At 32.3% G+C, this 20,767-nt stretch overlaps 1 protein-coding gene across 2 annotated transcripts in view; it reads left to right on the forward strand.

The window, feature by feature from the left end:
• The window catches only part of LOC114325644 (uncharacterized), a 37,161-nt gene extending 21,199 nt beyond the window's left edge, over positions 1-15,962 (forward strand). The window contains exons 5-8 of one of the 2 annotated variants that reach the window (XM_050659634.1): positions 3,230-3,453; positions 6,613-6,800; positions 12,223-12,482; positions 15,773-15,962. In XM_050659634.1, the coding sequence (XP_050515591.1) occupies positions 3,230-3,453; positions 6,613-6,800; positions 12,223-12,482; positions 15,773-15,855 (755 nt within the window). In that variant the 3' untranslated portion in view covers positions 15,856-15,962. Of the gene's footprint in view, positions 1-3,229; positions 3,454-6,606; positions 6,801-12,222; positions 12,483-15,772 lie in introns of both variants that reach the window. The other variant, XM_050659633.1, reaches the window with a different exon arrangement.
• The last annotated feature ends 4,805 nt before the right edge of the window (positions 15,963-20,767 follow it).

The raw sequence follows: 20,767 nt of genomic DNA on the forward strand, positions 1-20,767 counted from the left end.
ATCCATTAATTTCACACAAATTAAAAAACGGCTTTCATCTTCAATATCTCGCTTAATATTGCACTTAGAGCACTCTTTAAAAAACCAATTTGTTAATTTTTTTACCTGCTACAATTTTGTTCAGTATAATATTATCGTTAAAATGCATATTTTTGGAGATATTTGCAAAAAACTGTTGAAAATAGTGAGGTTTTTGGAAAAAAATTTTATACAAGATTTTTTGCTTAAAATTAGGTCTTCTATCGATATCTGAGGTTATTTTGAAAAAAAAAATTTCCACCCTTAGGGTGAAAACGGAATTCGGGTCAATATCACTTTTGAAGTTAAGGGTAGGATAAAATATGGAACTTGCATAAAATTTTAAATTCGAAAAAAATGGTATAAATCACAACAGAACATAATTTGGAACCTGTATCAAAGATAAAAAAGTTTTGTTTGTCTTTCGTTTGGCCCCTAAAGAGTACTAAAAATTCAACTCATACCAGCCACCCCAAAACGCGTCGTGACGTCACACCGTTGTATGTTTACATTCTACACCAATTGTATACAGTACGAGTCACCGTACTAGACACATGGGTATATACCTAATTGATATGCTTATGGGCTAATCCGGTCCGTTCTCAGATGTGACTTTCATCCCTGTCATGTTACTGTCAAGAAACTATTCAAAATAAAATTGTTTTTCGATACAAAAAATACATTAGTTAATGGTATTATTACTCTGATTTAAAATAATTTTATTCAAACACCAAGAATAGTACAATACTTTAAAGCTTTTACAACTTTAACAAAATGACAACTATAAACGCCAAAATTAGATCAGCTGTATTTAATGCAGCTGATCTATTATTTGTCAACTTTCTATGTTTAATATTCAGTCTCTATCAAGTTTCTATACATTTTCTGACGTTCTAAACGTCACTTGACATAAAAATAAACATTGCAACAAGTGAAGGGTCCAGGACTGTAATAGCTCAATGTTCCTATGTGTCTATTTAGTATGGTGGCTCTTACTGTATATAATTTTAAATTAGACATTATAAACGTCAGTAAAAAATACAGTTATGTGATATTAAAAGTGTTTTTGATCGTTTGAACTATTCATAAAAAAGATAGATTTTTTGTCACAAATTGAACGAGGAATTCAAAAACGATTGTTAATTTGAAATATATCAGTGGCGTACCATCTTTTTTCTTTAACCTTCGAGTGGTAACGTACGGTCCCTGACACCGACGTAGCGGATTTTCGCGGTAAAACTCAAATGCGCATTTTGTTTGTCCCTGCGGCCAGGTAGCTTTCGAATTCTCGTCACACTATTTAGTCTTGAAAAATCTGTGGCCAAGTGTGGATAGTTCATATGTTATTTGACCTGACGGTGTGAGAGACCGAGGTTACCATTTATGTTATACTTAACGGTAAGTTTTTGTCGTTTTTGGTCCATAGTCAGTTTAAATAATAGATGTTAATTTTAGGAGTTGTATATGAATATTGATTATGAAAGAGAATAAATCAGGTTGCAACAACTTTTTGACGAAATTGTTGCTAATTCCGAACCAGAACCGTACAGTGCGGTGCAGTGGAGTGTATAAAAAATGAGGAAAAAAACGGACATTAATTTCAGTTTGTGTTGGACATTTGTTGAATAATTTTATTTTTTTTTGTGACATTTCAACCCTTGTCGATATGTTTGTTGATATTTTGTGTTCAAAAATTTGACAGTTTTTTGTAAATTGTTTGTCAATTATGTTAGTATCTAAAAGAAGCCACTTTTTTTTAATGTGCATTTTTTTCCTGAATATAAATAATTATTGATCATATCTTACTATATTGTTATTTAAATATAGTTATATTAAACATTTAGTCACATCAAAATATTAACAGAAAATCACAACCTAAGATATTCATTATTAAAAAAGTCGGTGTCGTAGACCGACGTTACCAACTATGTTACAAGAATTCACGTTACCGGCGGAAGGTTAAAAAGTTCAGACCATTACCCCTATGCGCGCCAATGATAAATATAAAATTCTTAATTGTATGTCAAAAAAATACACAACAACTACCTCTTAAAACTCGCCAAATTTTATTACAATGTTGCCAGTAGTTTCGGCAAAATCGTAAAAAATGTGTAAATTTTTGTTTTCTTCAACGCCCTGTATCTTGAAAATGGATGGCATTACAAAAAAATTTTATTAAGCAAACCCCAATTATTTTTCAGTTTTTTACCTATTCTAGTGACGGTGTTACCTTTTTTGAAAAACATGTATAAAATTATATCAAAAAACGAAAAAAAAACCGAAAAAATGCGTTTTTTTATTTTTAAAGGTGCGTTTCACCAATTTTAAAAATTTGAAAAAATTCAGGGTGAAACATTATGCAAAAATACACGTTATATATTTTTTTCGTGAAAACACATTTAAAATTTTAAAATCGTTCTAAAATTTAAATTTCCCGCCAAAAATTAAAAAAAAAATTTTTTCGGGCAGAACTTTTTAAAGCTTACAACTTTTTTATTTAAAGTTTTTCGCTAGCTCTCGATGCGGCTGAGATAAAAAATAAAAACAAAAACCCTAATTAGGCTCTAGGTGGGTCACATGACCACTTAGGGGGCTAAAAATTTCAGAAAGTGAGTTTCACTATATATGCTAAACGGTGACCTATATGGAATTCGAATCGAGTTGGGGGCAGTTTTCATCATCTTACCCGACTAGGCTCTTTGTACTTTTACGAAATGGTTTTATTTTCAATAGTAAATCTTTCCTTTCCTTCAAAAACTGTATCAAACTCCAATCTCAACAAACTGGTATATATTATTACAACGACATACGATAAATGTCATTAGAATATAAATATTTTTCCTTTATTCTCCGACGACGAGCTGGGCAAATACCCAAGTAGGTGGAGGTCAGTAAACTAAAGAAGAAGAAGAAGAATATACGTAAATATAACCATAAACGGAACCACGTAGTTAAACTCTGTGACGTCACGGGTCGTTTGAACTATTTTAGTTATTTTCTAAGTTATTATGAGTTTTTGAAGCGTGAAATTTTGGAAATCTCATTTTTATACAAAACTGAACATTATTATGTAATAAAAAGAATGTGCAAGTTCCCTATTTCATGTAAATCGGTTCATAGTAAAAAATTTCTGAGCTAAAAAGCTTCAATGACTGCACTATATATTTTTACAATGAATTAATAATAACATTAATTCCATTTTTGTTTTTAGCTGGTGTAACAGTAATCCCTAAACCATTCAGAGACTTATGGACAAAGTTATTAAACTTACTTTTCGATCACGGATTCTTAGAGCAAGTTTTAGATAAACTTTTGGAAGTCAGCTCCGATTATGCAAAAGAAATGGCTATGACTTTGTCTTGTCGATGGCTGTGCAATATTCTAGATGGGCTAGTTAAACTAAAAAACATTGCAAAGTTCGAACATACTGGGCAGGTAAGCTTTTTTGTGTAAATGTAGTTTCGTGGTGATTCCATAATGTTATTGTTACATCCCTCCACACAAATTTTTAGGTTAACCCTTAACTATTGACCATAGATAAATAATATAGTATTACCGGATAGATAGGCAACGCACTGTAAAAATTTGCTTCCTTACGCCATTTGCGTCCGATGTGTTAACTAATCACCATTTGGCGGGAAATTCAAATGGACAAGCATTAATTTTATCCGTTTAGCGCCTCTTGTGGGCAATTTCGTTACTAATTAAAACATCTTATTTTACAAGAAATAATCTCACCTATTTTATTTAAATAATATCTAAGTAGTACTCATAAATTATTCGGAATTCCCAAGTTACAAAATATGTTATTTTTGCTGTCAAATTTAGTAAGGAAAAGGGATATACAAAAGTTAGACAATGTTTTTCTAAATATAGGTACCTGTATTTATTGGTTGTTTCAGATAAAACAGTTATAAACTAATTACTATTTACCTATGCATTTTTCTAACTTTTCTATGATTTGTACACAACAATAATAAACCATGTTTAGTTTTTTTATTAACACAACACTAAAGTTCTTTCGTAACGAAAACAAAACTACACTACTACACTTTATAAACGAAGGATAAGGAACCAACTTAAATTGAAATTACTAAGAGTAAATCGTTAAAGATAATACAATAAAAACTGTAAACTAATAGAAAATTATTTGCACTAACTCTAACTGTCATTACTTTTGACAAAATTGACATTGTCGAGTTAAGCTAAGCCTCGTTTGATTATTTTCTCCAGTCCCTGACCAAATACCATCAGACTGGCTCAAACTTCTGGATGACGACAATGTCTCACAACTAACAAACATTTATAACCATATATACGAAACTGGAATGATGCCACAGATACAGTTAGAGTCTACATTTATTCCACTCCCAAAAAAACCTAATACATCATCATGTAAAGACTTTAGACTAATTAGTCTCATGAGCCACTCTCTCAAGCTACTTCTTAAGATAATTCTTAATAGAATCAAGCAGAAATGTGAAGAGACAATGGGAAACAAACAATTCGGTTTCAGAGAAGGATTGGGAACAAGGGAAGCTTTGTTCTCGATGTTAACATTACTTCAACGATCATGGGAAGTACAGAAACCAATTTACGTCTGCTTTATAGATTTTGAGAAGGCGTTTGATAGAGTTTAACATGATAGGTTATTTGAATATCTAGAAATGATTGGAATAGATGATAAAGATCTGAGACTTTTACAACATCTATATTGGAATCAAGAAGCTTCTATTCTGGTAGACGGCAAAGAAACATACAAAATTTGCATTCAAAGAGGTGTTAGACAGGGTTGTGTGTTATCCCCAACTTTGTTTAACGTATACTCAGAAATAATTTTTAATGAAGCCTTGGAAGGACAATGTGGAGTTCGAATCGGGGGAGAAACTATTAACAACATCAGATATGCAAACGACACCGCGATCATGGCTGAAAATATCGAAGATCTTCAATTCCTTATAGATCGAGTCACTAGAGAATGCTCCAATAACGGACTTAACATAAATGCAACAAAGACAAAGTTACTTGTGGTTGGTAAACAAGACGTCGGCCCTATGCAACTAATTGTCAATGATGAATCAATAACAAAAGTTAACCATTTTAAATACCTAGGATGTTGGATAAACGAGACACTAAATCCGGATGAAGAAATTAAAACTCGTATAGAAATTGCAAGAGGAGCATTTATGAAACTTAGATCTATTCTGAGCAACTCTCAGCTGAACTTAGAACTAAGAATAAAGTTCCTAAAATGTTATGTGTATCCTGTATTACTATATAGATGTGAAACCTGGATCATGAAGGTTAACATGATGAACAAATTAGAAGCCTTTGAGATGTGGTCGTATCGTAGAATGCTCAGAATATCTTGGGTTCAACGCATTTCAAACAGAGAAGCCTTAAACAGAGTAGGTCAAGGCGAAGGTGACTTAATGAAGATGATAAAAAAGAGAAAACTTGAATATCTGGGGCATATAATGAGAGGTAGCAGATACAGGATGCTGCAGTTAATAATCAATGGAAAGATCGACGGAAAAAGAGGAATTGGTCGAAAGAAATATTCATGGCTCCGAAACCTTCGTCAATGGACTGGCTTATCAGCAGATCAATTGTTACATGCCGCACAAGATCGAGAACGATATCGGCAAATTGTTATGGAAGCTACCCACGCCTAAAAATTTGGGCACGGTACTTAAAGAAGAAGAAGATTGTTTATATCTTTTATGTAAACGTCGGTCAACTTTGACCTGTTGTATCTCAGGAATCACTCGTCATAATTAAACGTTTTTTCTTTTAAAAGAAGCATCCTGTCGCTTTTTTGCAATATCGTTTTCACGATTTGATTTAATTTAATATTTCCCGAGATATTCTATTTGTTTATAAGCCAAAAAATTGTTTGTAATTTTAAAATATTCCTGAGGCAGCTTAAATAGTCCAATTTCAATTCTGTAAAATACATTAGATAGGTACAGTGTCTTTTTATACAAAAATCATAGTTATTCTTATCTATCATAATTATTGTGGTTATTATAGCGACCGTAAATTTTTAATTAACAATTGATTTGTTTTTAAACTGTTAATTCAATTTCCATCGGCTTCTGGAATTATAATCTTTACAAAAAGTGCTTTCATATTACCAAGTTATTTAATTATTGATAAACAATTACTTATCTAAAATTTTAGTTGAAAATTAAAGATTTTGTTTAAAAAACCGGCATTTTCTGGGAAAAATTTTCGTCGAAGTAAATTGGGAAAAACACGTCTCTGTGAAGAATTTAATTGCGGTGAATTTTTATTAGGGTGGTTTTGGTGTAAATTTGAAATCTTTGTAGTTATAGAGCAAAAATTGAAAAAAACTCGATTTTCGGGCGCCATTTTGTTTATAAAAAAAGTAACACACTATCTGCGGACTTTGCATACCTATATTATTAATATATATAATCATAAGATTCGATTCCAGCAATAAAATTGCTGGTAAATAACTTTTCCTTGTATTTTGCTAATTAGCCCAAAGTAATAGGTCGAAGTGCGGAGAGGCTGCATGGCCTTAACGACCTCACATAATTTAATCTAATCTAATGGTTTTAGCAACAGAATATGACCGATTTGGAACTTCAACTAGCAGTAATGAACTTTAAGGCCAAAATAGAGAAGGATATGCCAGAGTTTAGGGACTGTATCGAATTTAACTCCATTCGAGGATTAAATACTTTCAGTTTGGTTAATTTGGAAAGGAAGATGCTTAAAAAGCCGAACAAACAGTACATTGCGTTTTTGGATAAGTAAGTACCTAATAAAAAAATAAAAAAAATTATGGAACTCTTGCTAGAGAAAATCCCAAATTAATTATTTGAAATGTTACATTTTTTATGCCTGCGTGTATTTTTGGTGTGTTGGAGGGGGAGATATAAAATAAGTTCAAATTTGTGTGGTCGTCACCCTTGTTCCCTGACCGCCATCTTGGAATAAGGAGTGCAAAGGGTTTTCGCGCTGTATCTCGTAAACTAGCAACACCACAGAACATTTTATGAGATTATTTGTAGCAAATTAAATTGTCTACAACTTTATTCCTATTATTTTTTGCCGTTAAATGGAAAATATAAATGTAAAAAAAATTTGAATACATTTTATTTTGGGCTTTATAATTTTTATTCTAGTTATTTTACAATAAAATGACGTCAGATCAATATTGTAGAGGGTTTTTCAAAGAATAAGTTTCACTACAAATTTGTATAATTTCATAAATTTTTTGGGTTTTACAGCGGATCAAGATTGACCGGGACTTGATACTCCTTAGAGTACAATAAAAGGGTCAATCCATGCCAAGTGGTCCAATATATAGGTCTGGATCCCGCGTATGAAAAAAAAGTTGATTAATAGCAAGCTGAAAATTTGTTAATAGCTTAAGGGTGTCTAGTCGGATAAACTTTGATATATGTAAACACTGGAACAGGGGCAGTTTTAATTGTGGAACAGGTTAAAAATTTGGAACGGTCACACCACGAAAACGGCACATTTATTTTGTCCGACAGAATAGACTTAAACTCTCCGACCAGAGATTAAACTCTCATGCAAAAATCAGACTGCTGTTTATCACCTGTCACAATTCCTGTCATTTGACATATTCTACATGTTCCACTCATTAAAACGCCCATTTGGTGATAAATAGCAGTCTGATTTTTGCATGATAGTTTAATCTCTGTTCGGAGAGTTTAAGTCTGTTCTGTCGGACAAAATACATGTGCCGTTTTCGTGGTCTGACCGTTCCAAATTTTTAACCTGTTCCACAATTAAAACTTCCCCTATTCCAGTGTTCCCATATATCAAAGTTTGTCCGACTAGACACCCTTAAGCTATTAACAAATTTTCAGCTTGCTATTAATAAACTTTTTTTTCATACGCGGGATCCAGACCTAATACAGTTGAGTCCGGGAGTCTTTACCCGTGCGTCATTAATACCTGGCGAGATAAAACACATACTTTTTATCTAGCATCATTCTCTTCCACGCATGAAACTCATGACAAACCAGCTGCCGTTTGTTATTAAGTAAAAACACATGTTATTTTTATGAACCATCTAGACTCAGTGCATTGAAAAGAGATAGGTACAAAAAAAGACGATTCGGTTTTCATATTTTAAGCACAATTTGTTTGACGTTTCTGCTTTGAGAGAGGCGTAACAGAGGCCCCCACAGCATGAAGCTTACGGGGGGCCCCAATATGTCAAGGGCGCCATCTTGTCGTCTAATATAAATATGTAAAAATGTGTTGTTATATTGTTTGTATACATACGTTTTTTAAGCAGTGCAGTATTGAAAATGAAGTTGTCTATCCGAATTAATAAAATTGTAGATATATTCGATGGTAGTACATAGTGCACGAAGAAAATTGTTTATCTCATAGAATAATACTATGTACTAATGTAATCGTTTATTAATTTTTGTTCTATTTTATTCTATACCAATAAAGATGAAAGATATAAGTCGTCATAAACAATGCATGAATACATCAATAGCTAAGTAAATGACAGTTTTGGAGTGAAATTATCAGCGTCACGACGGACGTATTTGCTTGACAATTTGGATTTAGGTTCTAGTTACACTCCACTTCAAAGTTGGACTTATGCCGCTGGTTGCTTTTACTTCGGGGGGTGACATCCCACCTTGGGGTGAAAAACATACGTTTAAAATAAATCCAGAAACGCATAAATTGACTAATTAGAGGCAACTTTTGTTCTATAGAGTTTCTTTATCTATGTTAATACTTTTCAGTCATTTGCGAATGAAAATGTTTATTTTTTAACAAAAAAAAAACAACGTTTTCAGACAGGTTTATCGCAAATAACTCAAAGATATCGAAAAAATATTTGTAGCAAAGATATAACTTATAAGATATAAAAAAAATGGTGTACTTATTCATGAAGTCTATCGACACAGTAAAAGCACAGTTACATGAAAAATTATTCTTATTCGTCCAATTCCAAATCGAATATTTCCACCTGGAATAACCAAAAATGAAGCATTTTCGGGAAAAACTCATTAAAACTTTTTTAAATGTTTCAAAAAAAGCTTTATTTTTATTTTTTTATAAAAGTTTTTTGCACCAAAACTATACGCGAGTTACGCTCAAGTAAAGTTGGCCCCTTTTTTTGGTAAAAAAAATCGTGAAAATCTGCCCCGATTTCGCACCCCAAATAAAGTTTATCATTAGCGCTTTACCATTTACTTTAAATATTTATTGTTTATATGATCTGTAAAGACCAGTTCGAAGTTCTTATTTTTGAAAACTTTTGTTTCATAATAAAAAAAAGTTTTTTTTTATTTTGGAAAAATGGTTTTTTTCAAAATAATTTAAAAAATAAGTACTTATTAGTGATACGAAAAATCTCAAAGAGTAAAGAAATGTATGTAGGTGTTGCTTTTTAAATATTTTGGCTTTATTTTGTTTTTCTGTAAGACAAAAATTGGTTAAGATATGGCTGTTTAAAATTTGCATTTACTAGTGATTAGTGACTCGTTCAAGCCCTTTCAATTAGAACTCTTTTAAAAATAATACTTTAAACTGGTGAAACTTACAGGTCATAAAAAAGTTAAATAATTTGTAAGGCGATAATGATTAGTTTCATTTTGGGTGCTAAATAGGTGGAGATTTTCACAAGTTTTTACCAAAAAATGGGATTAACTGTATTTTGAGCGTAACTGGCTTAGTTTTGATGCTAGAAACTTTTGTAAAAAATAAAGCTTCTTTTAAACACTTTAAAAAAGTTCTAATGAGTTTCCCCGAAAAGTATTTAATTTTTTGGTTATTTTACGTTAAAATATTCGATTTGGAATTTGACGAATAAGAAAAACTTTTCATGAGCTATAACTTTGTATTTACTGAACGATAGACTTCATTTGTGTTTCATTTTTTTATAAGTTAGATACATTTTTGCTAACAATATTCTGTTGGATCAAATAACAAATCGCCTAAAAACGTGTTTTTTTGTTGAACAATAAACATTTTTACTCATAAATAACTCGAAAAGTCTTGAGTTGACCACTTGGGTGGTGACATTGAAAATTACACGGTATCGCCATATTTTACGTTCATTTACTGGTATGTAACACTTATAGGTAATTGTTACACATGTCGCATTTAGTAATTTTTTAATGGGGCCCCGTTTCCAATTCTGCGGGGGGCCCCGACGGAGTTTGTTACGCCACTGAATATTATACATACAAGTCAAATAGACCTACTCTTACAATTATTTCTAACTATTTTTAGATTAATAGTGACCGTAATTAATAGTATCATTTATCATCTGAGAATGAGAACTGGAAGCACTATAAAAGTTTTACTTTCACAAAAAAAAATTTAAATAAAAAAAATTTAATTATATTTTGTTTATTAAAATTGTTTAGAATTGTTTGTTAAAATTGTTCATTCGAATTATTTATTAGAATTATTTATAATTTATCATTTTCAGAATTAATAATAGATTAGGGCCATTATTAATTAGTTAAATTAAAAAATTGTTAAAATAAAAATAATTAAGTGTATCAACTACTGTAATCCCATCAGGAAACGACCTGGATTAGTCTCAAGAGGCCAGGTATTTGTATTAACTATAAGTAAATAAATAAATAAAATAAATAAATAAAAACTCTGAAAAATCCTCTATACTCGTAATACTTTTCCGATGTTATTTTATTGTAAAATGACCACAAAAAAGTTAGGTATATGGACCAAAAAAAATTTGTTATTTTTAAATAATGAATGGGTTGCATGTGTGAGTCGTGAGTCCATACTATTGTAGTAAAGAAAAAAGAGAGACGTTCTGACAAACAATTTATTTTATTTTACAACTGATGACCGGTTTCGCTGTCTACAATATTCACAGCATCTTCAGGTCACGGTAAAAGTAAAATTAAATGTTTCCGGTATAAGGGAAGAATATAGTAGTATTCAATATCATGCTTTTTCTCTGTACTATGCTAAAGGTAGAGTTGGTAGAGGGACAGATTTGAATGTAATATATTAACAAAACATTGGCAGGATCTTGAGGGGATTAGTAAGGAAAAACGACATTAAACCGTGAAACCAAAAAAATTGTTAGTTATATATAAATTGATGTAATTTTTATATTTTTAATTAATAGTGTATATTTTTATTTAGTTGGGATTATTAGATGTTGTTCTGGATGTTCAAGAACTTATAGATGTAAGATTGGTTGTGCAATTTTTCTAAACAAGATTGGTCAGTTGTGTAATAGTTGTGGTTGTGAAAATATTTTATTTGATTTGTTGGAGATATTGAAATTAAATTGAACAATAGTAATTAGGTAAAATTTGTTAAAATTTTTTAATATTAAAAGTGTCAAACAATAATATCATTAATAACTAATTCAGAATTAAAGTCATTCATTATATTATTAATGATTTTATTGTTTGACACTTTTAATATTAAAAAATTTTAGCAAATTTTACCTAATTACTATTGTTCAATTTAATTTCAATATCTCCAACAAACCAAACAAAATATTTTCACAATCACACCACAACTATTACACAACTGACCAATCTTGTTTAGAAAAATTGCACAACCAATCTTACATCTATAAGTTCTTGAACGCCCAGAACAACATCTAATAATCCCAACTAAATAAAAATATACACTATTAATTAAAAATATAAAAATAACATTACTTTATATATAACTAACAATTTTTTTGGTTTCACGGTTTAATGTCGTGTTTCCTTACTAATCCCCTCAAGATTCTGCCAATGGTTTATTAATATATTACATTCAAATCTGTCCCTCTACCAACTCTCCCTTTAGCATAGGACAGAGAAAAAGTATGATATTGAATACTACTATATTCTTCCCTTAGACAGCGAAACCGGTCGTCAGTTGTAAAATAAATTGTTTGTGAGAACGTCTCTCTTTTTTCTTTACTACAATAAGTTATTTTTGTTGTAGAAAATAATTTGCTACAAATAATGTCTTATAAAGGTTTCTGTAAGGTTGCTAGTTTATGAGATAGAGCGCGAAAGCCCTTTGTACCTCGTTTTCCTAGATGGCGGCGGGGGACAAAGGTGGCGATCCCACAAACTAGAACTTAGCTTATACTTACCCCCTCCCACACATCAAAAAAATAAAGTTGCGTCATCTCAAATGCAACTCTAATTTAACTTTTCAATGGACTAACATTGTGTGTTTCAGAGTGATGACATTTAACGGATACAACCCAGAATACATAAATTTCATGATGTTATGCGTTAAACAACAGACAGGAAATATTCCTGTGGATCCGTGCAATATTCAACGTGATATTTATCAGATTAAAGATTTGACAGATCATTGGGAACAAATAGAAAGGATGGACTTGGACGAACCAGAGAAAGGCGATGAAGATAAAAAAGATACAGGTGTAGAGATCGTCGAAGCAGTCGCACACGGTGGAAGATGGAGCAGAGTGACTAGTAAGCAGGTTTTCATAATATTCTCCCGTTTCCTTGTTCTCCTTGTTTTTACTTAGTCGTCTTCGTCTTTCCTTGCGTGGGAAGTTGTTATCGGATTTCCTCATATTATTTCTTGAAAACATTGCATGCTTCTTTATTTGCTTCGTTTATCCTGTATTTTGTCCTGCACAGTTAACTCCTGTAATTTTCGGCATTATTATTGTAGAATTTTAAGACGGTTTTGGTTAGTGTGGGAATCAATACAGTTAGTCGATTTTAACATCAGAACCTCGACGGACGTGTTATTTGGGATAATCGAAAAAGACGCAGCTTAAAGAGGTGCTTTAAGACGGGTATTATGACAAGCCGGTTATAATATTCATTAGACGCAATTATTTCCAAATACATTTCTTTTTGTAAGAACACGTAAATTTTGGTCGCAATTACATAAACACTTTTACATTTCGTCAACTTAATAGTATCTATAATTTAGTTGTCTATTTTATTAATTAAAACTGTTAAACATCACACGGACTTTTATTACGATTGTCTTTAACGAATCCTACATTAATATATTTTTTTCATGATATATTCCTTCTTCTCTCATATTTTCACACCATGAAAATATGGGAGAGAGTAAAATTGATAGACAGATACCGAAGAAACCGAAATATCCGATTATCAATTTGGCTTTATGCAGACCAGATCAACAACAGATGAAATTTTCATTATAAGGTAATTGATGGATAAATACAGCGATAAATTTCATGTGAAAGTAGGATTGCACCAAGGCTCGGTGCTCGAGGCTATACTCATTAGTTTTGGACCAGATAACAGCGAAACTACAGGGTAACATTCCATGGTGCTTAATGCATGCTGATGATGTAGTCATCATTCTCTTTGCCTTATCCCGATGCGGGGTCGGCTTCCGTAATTGTATTTCTCCATACAATTCGATCTTGGGTCATATCAATATTAATCCCCTTTACCAACATGTCCTGCCTAATCGTCTCCCCCACGTCTTCTTTGGTCTTCTCCTCTCCTACTCCTTCCAGGAATCTGCACTTCAGCAATTCTTCGTATTGGGTGATTAACGTCTCGACGTTGAACATGACCAAACCATCTTAACCTATGCTCTCTCATTTTGTCATCAATTGGTGCCACACCTAGACTTCCCTAATATACTCATTTTTAATTTTATCCTTTTTTGTCACCCCACTCATCCATCTAAGCATTCTCATTTCCGCCACATGCATTGGTTGTTCCTCTTTCTTTTTCACTGTCCAACATTCAGTTCCGTACATCATAGCCGGCCTTATGACTGTTTTATATAATTTTCCCTTCAACTTCATTGGAATTTTCCTGTCACACAGCACACCACTCGCTTCCTTCCACTTCATCCATCCAGCCCTAATTCTACTGCATGCATCTCCATCTATTTCTCCATTACTCTGTAATACCGATCCCAGGAACTTAAAACTATTGCTTTTTACAATCAGTTCACCATCCAAAGATACCATTTTATTTGTAGTAATTCCATCTTTAAATGAGCATTCCAAATACTCTGTCTGTGTCCTACTAAGTTTTAAACCTTTTTCCTCGAGAGCGTGTCTCCACTGTTCCAGTTTTTGTTCTAAGTCTCTTTCACTCTTTCCTACCAACACGACATCATCAGCATACATTAAGTACTATGGAATGTTACCCTGTAGTTTCGCTGTTATCTGGTCCAAAACTAATGAGAATAAATACGGACTAAGCACCAAGCCTTAGTGCAATCCTACTTTCACATGAAATATATCAGTCTCTCCCACACCTGTCCTAACTCTAGTCGTTACTCCCTCATACATATCCCCCACAATCTTTACATATTCACCAGGGACTCCTTTCTTATTGAGTGCCCACCACGGAATCTCTCGAGGAACTCTATCATATGCTTTCTCAAGATCAATGAATACCATATGAGCGTTTGTTTCTTTACTCCTGTATTTTTCCATCAACTACCTTATAATGAAAATTGCATCTGTTGTTGATCTGCCCTGCATAAAGCCAACAGAAAAAAAGTGAGAAATTAGCCAAAGAAGGTAAAAAAGTGGGTATGGAGATAAACATGAATAAAACTGAATTAATGAAGATTAACACGCCGAGGGAAATGGGCATCCACATAGAAAATCAAGAGCTGAAATCAGTGGAAAGAGTTAATTACCTAGGAAGTATACTGAACACGACAGGAGGAGAAGAGGAGGATATCCAGACACGAATTGGCAAAGCACAGACAGCATATTATATGTTAAATAATATATGGAAATCTAATGAGATAAAACTGGACACCAAAGTAAAAATCTTCAATAGCAATGTAAAGGCAGGACTATTATACGGATCACAAACTTAGAGAATAACAAAACACAACACTGGAAAGATTCAATCCTTCATCAATAAATGCTTACGAAAAATTCTAAGAATATTTTGGCCCAACAGAATTAGAAACTCGGACTTATGAAAAAAAAACGAAGCAAGAACCAATACATAAAAAAATAAGAAAGAGAAGATGGAAATTGGTGGGCCATACTCTGCGGAAACCAGACACAGACATAACTAAACAAGCATTGGAATTCCAACCTCCAGGAAAACCGAAACGGGGGAGGCCGATAAATACATGGAAGAAAACAATTATTAAAGAAGCAGAAAACGTCGGCCTAACCTGGAAAGAAGTTAGAGAAAAAGCACAAGATCGGCAAAAATGGAGAATGACAGTAGATGCCCTATGTTCCAGTGGGAAAAAAGAGGATAAGTAAGTAAGTAAGAATATTCCACAGGGTGTTACGAACTTTCAGGAAAAAACACAGTATTATTGTTACACCCTGTATACAATGACATTTACCTGTTAAGCAACACTATTACTACATCCATATTCTTAGAGAATAAGGCTATAACATATTAAAAAAATCACTAAAATCGAACAGGTTTAGGAGATTCGAGACATCAAAAATGACCCATTTTTAAGGTGTCCCGATTTTTTTGGCCAGGAGTGTATTAACTTTGTATTCATTAAAACGACCTACTTTTAGGTTCTAAACACTGTTGAAATAAATTTTTATACCTTTTATAAAGGAGTTTTCATTAAATTTTTGTGATTGATGGTATACAGCCAGCTACAGGAAAAATTATTCCTTTTCCTTGTGGATTTTTTATTTTTCCATGTTATTCTCTTCTTTTGATGCTATATATTCGATATTCTATGATTCTGTTATTAGTTGTAGGACACTTCTAGTGATAAATGTGCTTAATAATTAACGATTTATTGTTTTTTTCAGATATATCCAAGTATAAAAATTGCCCACTCGGCATAGGTCCAAACCAAAGTGCGGAAATGAATCCTCATATAATTATGGATTAAAAATCCATAGATATAGAATAGATCCAATAGTTTAGGTGTAAATATTTCTTTGTGATATGAATTGTGTACTAGTTTAATAATTTTGTTAAATAAAATATTTAATATAAGTTTATTTATACATATACTCTGTTTACTGATCCCAGTCTCAACTGTCTATACCGTTTTTAAACCAGGAGGAGTAATGCAAATTTACCTCGCTATAATGCTTGTTTGTCATTGGTCCAACCGCAGGCAAGTTTACTCTACTGTTATAAAATTTTAACACTATTGAAATTTTTGACACTATTGGCATTTCATAGGTTAATTAATAGGTCTGGATCCCGCGTATGAAAAAAAAGTTGATTAATAGCAAGCTGAAAATTTGTTAATAGCTTAAGGGTGTTTAGTCGGACAAACTTTGATATATGGGAACACTGGAACAGGGAAAGTTTTAATTGTGGAACAGGTTAAAAATTTGGAACGGTCAGACCACGAAAGCGGCACATGTATTTTGTCCGACAGAACAGACTTAAACTCTCCGAACAGAGATTAAACTCTCATGCAAAAATCAGACTGCTATTTATCACCAAATGGTCGTTTTGATGAGTGGAACATGTAGAATATGTCAAATGACAGGAATTATCACAGATGATAAATAGCAGTCTGATTTTTGCATGAGAGTTTAATCTCTGTTCAGACAGTTTAAGTCTGTTTTGTCGGACAAAATAAATGTGCCGTTTTCGTGGTCTGACCGTTCCAAATTTTTAACCTGTTCCACAATTAAAACTGCCCCTGTTCCAGTGTTCCAATATATCAAAGTTTATCCGACTAGACACCTTTAAGCTGTTAACAAATTTTCAGCTTGCTATTAATCAACTTTTTTTTCATACGCGGGATCCAGACCTATAAGTTATATCGGCGATATTTTGTGTTTTCTGCGTTATCCCTTTAATTTTTAGATTTTTAGTCTGCTTTTATATAAAAAAAAAACAGTTGTTTTTAGAACTCTTTAGCGACGTTTTAGTATATTATAATATATATTTGTCTAGTGACTTTCTTGGACAGGGTCGTCTTAACCCGGTGGTGCAAAGGGTGCGAGGCACCCGGGCGCCAAGTCCAAGGGGCGCAATCTGAACACTTGCTAGGCTCAAACTTGCGCTTTTTGTCCTTAAAAAAACTACAAATAACAAAAAAATACAAGTGCACTTTCGGTATTTTTTACAAAGGTTATTAAGGCTTACTACACCTACGATATAGAAATGAAATATGAAACCCATTTAGATTATTCCAACAATAATTTCAAAAAGGTGACGCGTACACTATTTTGACCAATATTGAATGTGGAGTGACAATGAATCACCATCTTGTAAAAATTATCAGTGTATCCGAAATATTATTGTGACGATAAATTGCTGCGATTTGTTGATTCTTTTAAAGCTGTTTAGACGCTATTGTTTTAGAGCTGTTCAGGAAAGGGAGAAGCATTTCGATTTTTATTTTTATAAAGCAAATTTTTAAGCATATATTTCGTACTGGTGATGTCATCCATCTGAGCATGATGACGTAATCGATCATTTTTGAAGTTATACTTCTTTACGGGCGTAATGACGGTGAAATTGTATATGGAAAACCTAGCGACCGGGCGCATGCGCATTATAACTTTGTTCTGATTGGATGTTCAAATGAATGGCAGCTGTGGGACTGTGGTTTGGTTATAATGTATGCTTGTTGCGTTTTAAAATTTGTAGGAAGAGAAACAACAAACAAAAAGTTAGTTAATGCCTTTTTAAATAGTTTTCATATTATATTTTTGGACTTATTTACATAGAAGAGATGATTGTTGCATGCCAATGTGAAAGCTCATCAAACTGTGACTAATGAGTGCCGCAGATCTCGCTTATTCAAAGCTAAAGAATCTTTCACTGGTAAGTGTTTTATAAATAGTTGATCAAATTTTGTTATGATATTTGAACATAGCCACTTTGCACGACGCAAGTGATTGCGAAATTTATTAGTCGTTATACGGGCTCCGATACTTACCTTGAACCTACCAAAATACATAAGTAGTATGTAATACTTTTATTTACATCATTTGATTACCATCAAATTACTATATGTTTTGTTCTATTTTTTCAATTCTACATCATTTCAATTCAAAATCAAAATAATTTGATTTACATAAGTTAAAAATGTCAAAAGGTTAATCTGTTTAGTTAGACGATCTTCGCACATAATGACAAGCTGTCTCTGTGGCCAAGTTTTAATGCGAGTGAATCCCAATACAACGGAAATACCAGCCGCGTGGTAAGTTGGTTCGAATCCCAATAGAAACTTTTATTTTTTTATTTTTTTTATACATTTTATGATTGTAAGTATATTTATTAAATTTTCAGAAAATACGTATTTGGTTAAAAAATTTTCCGACAATTAATGTTCAGAAATCATTTGTGGCATTTTTAATAAGTTTGTGTATGTTTTATTTTTTTATTATTTTAATTTTTGGCACTGTTTTAATAAAAATGTTTGAGAAGTAGTAAGTATAAATTAATTTAATATTTAAATAAAATATAAATAAAAAGTATATTAATTTCGTTTATAATCATATAATCATATAATAGAAGTATAACTTCTTACGTGCGTACAAAGTACACACACATTCTTTTTTTTTAATGGGAATAGGGGTCGTGCGTAGCTCATTTAAAAGGATAAAGAAAACAGTAAAATCCTTTATAAAAGGTATATATTTAAAATCCCTAAAAATGGCCACATCAAAATCACATAACTAGTTTTCGAATGGTTTACCAGCCATCATCAGTGCTTACGTGAAATTTACATTCTAACCACCAAGATATAATTTAACAAAAATATGTGGGTCAAAGCCCTATACAAGTAATTCCTCAAGGGAACATCGGTTGAAAATGCTAACTTAAGCATGGATATTTAAGCGTTGACTAAATATACGGATATTCAATCAACGGTTTAAGGTATTTTACTGATATGCCCTAGGTAACATCTGAGCTGTGGTTTGACTTGTGGATATGAAAGGATGTTCAATTTCCTATTCAGTAATATAAACATATCACCATTTATACAGGGTGGCCAAAAAAATGTTTTGAATTAAATTGACGCAAAAAGAAGAATGTATGTAATTTATTTAACTCAAAATACATTGTACTGCTGTCAGAAAATAGAAAAAAATGTTTATTTCACAAATAAACATTTCTTTTCGCTTAAATGAAATCACAAACAGCCTTCCACCTACCTCTTAGCAGTCTGAACATTTAATTTAAGCGAACAGCAATGTTTATTTGCCAAATAAACATGTTTTTCTATTTTCTGCAGCAATAAAATGTATTTTGAGTTAAATAAATTACATACATTCTTTTTTTCTGTCAATTAATTTAATTTAAAAATTATTTTTGTGTCCACCCTGTATAAATAATGATATTAATATTTATATTACTGAATAGGGAATTGAACATCCTTTCAAATGAGCTACGCATGACCCCTATTCCCATTTAAAAAAATTATTGATTACGTCATCACGCTCAGATGGATGGCGTCACCAGTATTAAATATAATATGCTAAAAAAATTGCAATATAAAAATAAAAATCGACCTGTTTCGGCATTTCCTTAAAATCTAAGAACTACTGCCAAATATCGAGGTGGACTGTTTTCTTTGGCCCACCCTGTATAAATAAAGAAAGCCAACATAATTAGTTTTAATTTTAGCGTACCTATAACCTATATCGTTGATTGAAATATTAATATTGAAATATTAATAATCCAATACCTCAATCAACGCCTATATATTCTTCTGACAAAAGGGGGCGCAAAGATGAGTTTTGCACCCCGGTGCCGTGTATGGTTAAGACGGCCCTGTTCTTGGGTGTGAATCTGTTTTTTTTTAGTTTTACTCCTGGTTTAAAAACAAAGCGTAGTAAATTTAGTAATTATTTTTTGCTATGTTGTTGATTAAATTTTGACCAACTGGCAGTGGCGTGAAATTACTACACGACCAAGGATCCGTCTAAAAAGGTCGGCAACCATCATTGCAATTCGCACTTTCGATACCGCTGCTCTCAAGAGATCAGCAGAAGTGCAGTTAAACCAAGCTCTCAAATTGTTTAACCAGGAGATGAGTCTTCTTCTACCACTCCTACTGTATTCTTCCTTGTATTATTAATGGCAACAAGTATAAGTGCTGTTTCATATTATAAGAATTTAAACGTGCGAGGGTTAGAACGCACGACAACATTCCAATGATGGCTCTTGTAATCAAATTATAAGAATTTTGAACATGCGAGGGTTTTCTCGTGCGATAATTTTGACGCACTTGTCCTTTTCACACAATAAGAATTGAGTCGCACAAAGATATTTTGCTCTGTCGTTTGGTATATTATTTTTTTTACACTATATTATTATATAGAATTATATAAAGATAGAAACTTGACGAGAAATGCTTGGAATGGTGTATACCGTGCACAGTGAATTTGACGAATTGAATTAGGTGATAAAGAAAAAAACACATTTGGTAAGCACAGCAAAATTAATTATATGTTATGTACTGATAACAACAGTAATTAAAACTGCTAAGTATATTATAATAAACTTTATTTTACATAGTTGCAATTAACGGTGAGTATAGAGGGTGTTCCATCAATACGTGTGAATATAAAAATCTATAAATCGTATCTTTTTGCGGTCATAGGATGGACCCAATGAATTCGGTTACTCTTATTTCTCTTTCTTCGACAATAAAGTAACCACAACGCTATAATGTGATTTCGCTCCATATTATATAACTATACCTTTTATTCTACGAAATTATATTTAGTTTTATAGGGTAAACGACTCGGAAGACTGGAGTAGGGCTAGAGTCGCGTCTTGCGTGAAATTATCTAAAAACATCATTTAAAACGGAGTGGATG

Source organism: Diabrotica virgifera, chromosome 8 (assembly GCF_917563875.1).
Source record: "Diabrotica virgifera virgifera chromosome 8, PGI_DIABVI_V3a".
NCBI lineage: Eukaryota > Metazoa > Arthropoda > Insecta > Coleoptera > Chrysomelidae > Diabrotica > Diabrotica virgifera.